This window comes from Ambystoma mexicanum, chromosome 13 (genome assembly GCF_040938575.1).
Source record: "Ambystoma mexicanum isolate Mex_15411 chromosome 13, UKY_AmexF1_1, whole genome shotgun sequence".
NCBI classification, from domain to species: domain Eukaryota; kingdom Metazoa; phylum Chordata; class Amphibia; order Caudata; family Ambystomatidae; genus Ambystoma; species Ambystoma mexicanum.
The window spans coordinates 344954501-344961453 of NC_090938.1; the positions used below are offsets into that span (position 1 = coordinate 344954501).

Consider the following 6953-nt stretch of genomic DNA (forward strand, 5'->3'; position numbering starts at 1 on the left):
TTAATTGGGCATTCTAAAATTCTAAATTCTTTTCCCACCTCCATACGCTGGTACTGCTTTGGGAGTCTGTCATAGATGTGGAATACGTTGGAGGAACCAATCCCTTCGAAGAACAAGTTACTTTCTTACCTGGTAACGTTCTTTCGATAGGATGGTCCGCCGACGTATTCCACATCGTACCCTCCCAGCCTGCCCCGCTACAGAATTTCTTATGCGACTGCAGCGTACGTTTCCGCAAGGCTTTCTGTGGTCATACTGGCAGAAGATTGGTGCCACACGTTCTGGGGAAAAAACTACAACTGCGGCTACGGGCGTCGTGCGTCCTACTTATAACATCTGGTGACGTCGGCTCGACGGAGGCCCTCGAGGACAGCATATCGATGTCATCGATGCAGGACGCAGATGCCTAAAATTTTCCGAAGCACCACAGCTGTGGTGATTACCTGTCATAGATGTGGAATACGTCGTCGGAACATCCCATCGAAAGAACGTTACCAGGTAAGAAAGTAACTTGTTCTTCTCTTGCTTTCTGAAGAATTGTCATTGTGTGACCGAAGTGATGGCATTTGGCAAGCACTAAACATGGTCTTCCTTGGAGACCCCCACCCTCCCATCTGTGCATCCTGTCAAAAAACGAAATCGGGAAGGTCTGACCCCTCAAACAGGGAAGCCAGCAGCTGTCGGACTGAGTGTCCTAGGGAAGATGCAGATTCACCTTGGTTCTCTTTTAAGCCCATTATAGCTTACATCATCTCTCCCTGTTCTCAAGGTCATCGATGTTAGTGGCCAAATCCTTCTCCCTGTATTTTAGGTCCTGCAGTCTCGCATCGATCTTCATATCCACTAAGGCAATGGAGAGTTGGTTGTTTTTAAGGGGTTGCATTTTGTCCTCAATCCCAACTTTCCCCTTTAATTCTGCAACCGAGGCTTGTTCCTCACTCCTCCTAGACTTGGATGTCTGCCTTAGTAGACCCCCGTCTGCGATTCATCTGGTGCTTCCTGGGGTTGCGGGGGGGGGAGTGGGCTCCATTGTTATGGAGGGCCAAGCAAAGGCTTGAAGAGCACTCAAGAGTAGCGGGGTGTAGGGTGAGCCTTGCTAGCTTATTTGTTAACGGTCAAAGTATGACACCACACCTCCACAAAAATGAGTGACGGCACAATTACCAAGTGGGGCACAAACACACACAGACCTTGGCACTACAAGCGCACTGTTCCAAAATGAATATAGGTGTCATTCCGTTGAACAACAATTCTGGCAGCCAGAGCTGCTAAATATTTAAATTGACATCCAAATCATTTGCCTGCATTGAGAAGCAAGCTGATAGGCAACATGCAAGAAGGGCCGCCCGTAAACACCATTGTAACGTGAAGGAAACCACAATTTTTAAAGGGCCTGTATCACTCTCCAGGAGCGCAGTGTGCGCAAACAGGCAGGGGCCACGGCGTACCGTCATCCGGCGAGAACCCACATTGTGTGTGTCTAACCAAGACAAAGGTAAACAGTCACCCAAGCGTGGAAAAAATGTTACAATGCAGCAAAGCCGCAATCTGGGCAGCTATTCTCACCAGTTTATAAAGTCTGATCCCAATCTTCACAGGACGTCGTTGTGGGTAGGTGTCCTCCCCGCATTCGGAATTCGTCAGCCAAACGTCACGGCTATATGGGGATCGCCAGATCTTTTCTGCGATCTCAGTCCCAGGTAGAGTGCTTAATGTCTCGCTCTACACCTGTCAGGATCAGCCAGTGACATCAAACACGGACCGGATTCACACAACTGCTTCAAGGCCTGGTGCTAAACACGGAGGTCGCAAGTCGTCCATGGAGGAGCATAACTCCGGCTAGGAGCCACTTGCAGAGTCCAGTAAGGGCTCAGAATGCTCCTGAACACACCATGTGATGGTACTAACCACCTGGTGATGGTACTACTCACCGTTGCAGTCTCTTGACCTGAGGACTAGTGAATTAACCTCTTTGACTGGACTTCCTCTGGTAGGTCCTGCCATCCCACTGGATGTTTTATTTAGGTCTTTACTGTTTTTCTAGGCTCTTTGCATATATTGTGCTTGAAGTAGGCTTGCTTAGTAAGATGCGTTGTCTTAAACACCTTGATCTTTTCACTCACCTGCTTCTTTGTTCTTTACTCCCCAGCTATGAATCCTGCCTTAAACCTGACCTCGGCAGCCATGGCTTCGCAGTGTGTGCAGCTTTCCAACGTCTTCCATTCGCAAAGCATGTGAGTGCTGCATGCATAACTGAGATCACAGCCCTGTGCTCTTTGTTGCTGTCGCCAAAGCAAGTGGAAAAATACTTCAGTGGTGTGCGTGGCACTTTGTGTGCATGTTCTTCTCAGATCGGTGGAATGCTTGCATTTGTGCTGAATGTGTCTTTGCTGAGTTTAAATGATTTTTGTATTGTGTATGAAATGTTTTGTGTGTTTGTGTTGTACTTGACAAATAAATCCTGGTCAGCGGCACTCACTCTTTAGAGTCATATGAGTGATATCTGTCCTGCTAGGTTTAATTCAGAAATGAGCGGCACCGAAACAATAGATTGTGTTGTACTGCACTGTGTGGCATAATATGATTTGTTTAGGAAGTAATTGAGCGCTAAGTGCAGTGCTGTATGTTGCCCTTTCTAGTTTAAACACATACTGTTGAGTTATTGTCCTCAGGGCAAAGTGGCATTGTCTACTCTTCTGACCTCTTGACATATCCTTTGTTTCTCTACAGGTAGCACATGTCCCTGGCCATGAAGCTTCTGTCTAACGTTAACATCTCTTCCTGATTCGATGTGCCTGCTCTACTGCAACAGCTGCAACAGGAGTCCAACCTCAGCTAGACTGTTTTTTTTCCTGTCCTGGTTGTGACAGAATTAGGTTAATAGGCAAGTGAAGTAGCCACAACGTCTTTTTTTTCTTTTTTCCTTTTTTTTCTGGTGGTTTGGTCAGCACATGGAAACTTACAAATAGCCAGACTGCTGCTGCTTCTGTCCCAGGAGGTGGATTGCAACACTACCTTCAGCTGGTTCTTGATCTCTGCCCTAGGAGGGCTAGCAGGAGCATATACAAATCTCAACTCGGACACCATCTCTGCTCTGGAGGACGACATCAACACACACCACAGCCAGATCCCCTATTCTGCTTGATTGTGGCAGGCACCAAAATTACTCACGTGGGCCTGCTCGTTCGGCTGCCTCATTACTTGCGATGGGGCAGCTGCAGACTTGTTTTGCTACCTTGTAGGTGCTGCCTATTCTAGGCTTTTGTTGACCCAAGGTGTCATGAGAGGATGCCTGTTGAGATTTCCCAGCCATCTGGGAGGCTGGTCCTCTTGCCGTGTCAGAATTTTTACAGGTTTTCTTGAAATCTCCTTACATTTTCCAGACCCATTGTCTCCTCTTCCTACAGTGTGAATTTCTGTGGCAGACATCGAAAAGGAAATCCATATACCTTTCTCTGGACTTGTACTATGAAACCGTGATGGTGAATCTTCCGCTACTTCGAGGCACTATGTAAATATTATATATATATATGTCTATGTAAAACAGACTTGGACTCCTACATTGAGAACCATGGTAGCTGCTGGCATTCATAATCAGGACATGTTTTCCAGCATCTTGGTGGTGGAAATTATGGAGTCCCTGGCGCTCCAGGTTCTCGAAACATGTCATTCTATTTCTCCTCTTCTCTAAAGCAGGGAAAAATGTTAACTGAGTTTTCTTTACATTCCACTTGCGAGTGGGGAGCCAGCAACAGTGATGCCAGATCGTGTATGAGGTCAATTTCCATGGTTGTTTCTCACGTTGTCGGCTACGTCTATACTGCACTCTACAGATCTTCATTATATCTTCCCATGCTGGGTGACAGGTGGGTGTTGGAGATTGCATACTTCTCCAGCATTGCTAATTTCCAGATTTGCTATGACAAGGCAAATTATCCCCTGATGTTCGATAATTGCTAATTAATGGTGCATGGCAGTTATGGACAGAAGTTAGAAATCAGCAACTTGTTTACTTCTAGGACTGTGGAAAAGAAGTCCAACACTCCGAATGGCATTCTGGTGTTGAAAGCTATGTATGTTTATTACCCTGACCCTTGGATAGTGTATCTGTGGGATAACTGTATGAAGCTAGGTGTCAGGAACATTTTTGTGAAACCCCACTTTCCTTTTGTGAGATGAGTTTGAATGAGAAGTGTAGGTGTTTGAGTGAATGGAGAAACACCTCTATAAGGGGAGCAGCCGCTAACATTTTCCCTGGGCCACAGCAGCTCACCTGGTGGGAAAGTGCGAGTTGACATTTGTTAATTTTTGGTTGCCCACAATCCCCCACCTCCCCTCAAAGCTCAATCCAGCCTGGTAGGGACCAACCACAAGTAATATCTGTGAGGGATACAATGCTAATGACCTCACACAGAGCCTTTGGTCCCTGGCGTTGTTTTATTGCTGCCTTTGTTTTTCTTGTTTTCTATTTTTCCTGTTTTCTATTTTCTGTTGTTTTCATTTGAATACTATATTGTATTTTTGTAAGTCTTGGTGACTCTTTAAGCTGACAGACTTTGGGCCAAAATACAGGTCTTTTCTTAATTTACCATTCGTCTGTAGTGCTGAAACACTTGAAAATAGAAAACTCTTATGTCATGTGTCTTCAATTTCATTGTTTCTTTTTCTCCGTCCACTAGGTCTTCATAACAGACTTGAGTGTCTGTGGGGAGGTACATTTTTTGTAAGAAGCAGGTTTCTTTTATATGTCCCACCCAACCACCTCCTCAGACTTTATTTTACCATCGTTTCCCTGTATTGCTTTGGTGGAAAAATCCTTATCAAGAACAATTTATTACAGTTGACAAATGGTTTGTAACTTTTGTTTTTGCTTTATCATTTACAAAAAAATAAAAAGGCAAATAAGCTTATATGGTTTCAGAGTAACATGTAATGGTTAGCACCAGCTTTGTTGATTTAGCAGGATTTGGATGATCACACAACATGCTAATGAGAGATTGGTAAAAGTAGCATGATCCACTCTTAAGTCAATTTTCTATCCCAAATCACTTTAATTTACAAAACATCAACTTGCTCCAAGGTTCTCTTCAATGGCACCAATCAATACATATGTGCAATATACGTTGGTTCCTTACTCACCTCTTCACTGATTCTGAGTCCTCTCCCCCTCGTTTGTAGTAGGAAGATTTTCCTAAGCCCTGTGTGTAATGTAAAGTGCAATTTTATAGCACACCTCTGCCATTTTGGCAGCCTAGTGGTGCATGATTTTGCAAAGAAAGAGGTGGAGTTGGGTGAGATAACCATCTGGTAGGGACAGGAAGAGGAGGACCAGAAGGTGCTGGAGTTAACGGGAAACCAGCCACTTCATGATTAAACTCCTGGATGTGATCTGGAGAGGGCCCTCCTTGGCCTCCGCTCCGCAGTCAGCTGTGCAAATGTTTCTTATTAGGGGTGACGAACCAACAGGCAGGACCATAATAGCTGTCCAGGGAAGACGCAGACCCTTCAGAAGCCGTAGCAGCACACATGTATGGAGAAGTGACCAGCGGACATGTGATCATTCCCACGTTTAGAGGAAAAAATGGGTGGAAAATGAAAAGCCAATTCTCCAGCATTGGAACTTTCATGGATTCACATGCTTTGAATATTTCCTGTCGTCAGGCTGGGAAACCTTGGTAACTTTAATATAGCGGTTTTCCTATGGGAAAACTCAGACACTGAGTTTCCTATCGACGTCCTTTTGGGTTCTTTAGGCTGCACCAATAGGGCGTCCAGTATAAATAGCCCCGTTCCCGGGGCTTCCCTTCAGATTTCAACCGTCTCCAAACTGTTGGGACCACCTCGTGTTCTCTCTTGAGACATTTTTGTTCTTTGTGTTTTCCACGCAGCCTTCCCTGTTTCGGTGTGTGTTTGTAGGCCCCCATCCTGTCATTGGTGGGCCCCAAGAAGTTTTTGTTCCAGCCGTGTGAGACCTGCGGCCTCAAGAACGTGTATGAAGGAGACGGTCATGCGGACTCTCTGTACTACCTGTATCCCAATCATTTATTTGTACATTTGTATAGCGTACAAACAGCCCATAGGCATCATTCCGTGGAGAACTGTGAGATTTGCCAAGGGTTCTGCCAGAAGACGCTCAAGGACCGTAAGCGGCGGCTGATTTGCTGGTTGAACAAGGGGGCCTACCCGGGATCGGAAATTGGGTCGGCCCGCGGAGACAAGCCTTCTACTTCTTCAGCAAAGAGGTCTCCTTCGCGCCAGATGGCGCAGTCGGCGGAGCCGATGCCAAAGAAACAGCACACGGGCACAGGCCCAGCATCAGATTTTGGGAAAGGTGGTGAGTCCACTGTGGCACAACCGGTGCAAAAGGGCACGGGTTTGGGTTACCCTGCCCCGGGAATGCCTGCACCGAGGCCTGAGAAGTCGAAGGATTCGAGCCGGTCAGAGAAGCCTGGAGATCCCTTGCGCAGGCCCTCGACTTCGGAAAAGGAGAAGTCGCAGTCCCATTCGTCGTCCTCGTCAGCGAAGAAGTAGTCTTCGAAGGATCTGCGTCATTCGTCGACTGGCAAAGAGTCTTCAAGACATCACTCCGGCTCCGTGTCCAAGCGGCCCTCTTCGCCGATGACTTTGCTCACGACGCTCACTGTGTCCACCATGCCGACAACGACCCCGGCTAAGGCCTTGCTGGTGGCCACGATGTCTAGGACCGGCTATTTCAACGGAAAAGGTGCTGCTGAGTTCTTCAGTTCTGCTGGGGGCAGATGGTGGTCCGTTGCCTTTGGGGGAAGTGCTGTGGCAATCTGGGTCCGGCTTTGCTCCTTTGCTCCCGATGGAGATTCTACAGCAAGATCCCTTGACCTACGAGTTTACCTCGAGTCCGGAAGAGGTCCAACCGTTCCTCAATCCTTCTGTGTTGGGCCTGCAGCCGGCAGTTCCGTCCACGAAGGGGGCGCTGG

The 6953-nt window shown here is 47.0% G+C and overlaps 1 protein-coding gene across 3 annotated transcripts in view; it reads left to right on the forward strand.

Moving 5' to 3' along the window:
• The window catches only part of RBM23 (RNA binding motif protein 23), a 1244959-nt gene extending 1240049 nt beyond the window's left edge, over positions 1-4910 (forward strand). For all 3 annotated transcript variants that reach the window (XM_069633849.1, XM_069633851.1, XM_069633850.1), the window contains 2 exons: positions 2150-2234; positions 2731-4910. In XM_069633849.1, the coding sequence (XP_069489950.1) occupies positions 2150-2234; positions 2731-2734 (89 nt within the window). In that variant the 3' untranslated portion in view covers positions 2735-4910. The remainder of the gene's footprint in view (positions 1-2149; positions 2235-2730) is intronic.
• Positions 4911-6953: the final 2043 nt, after the last annotated feature.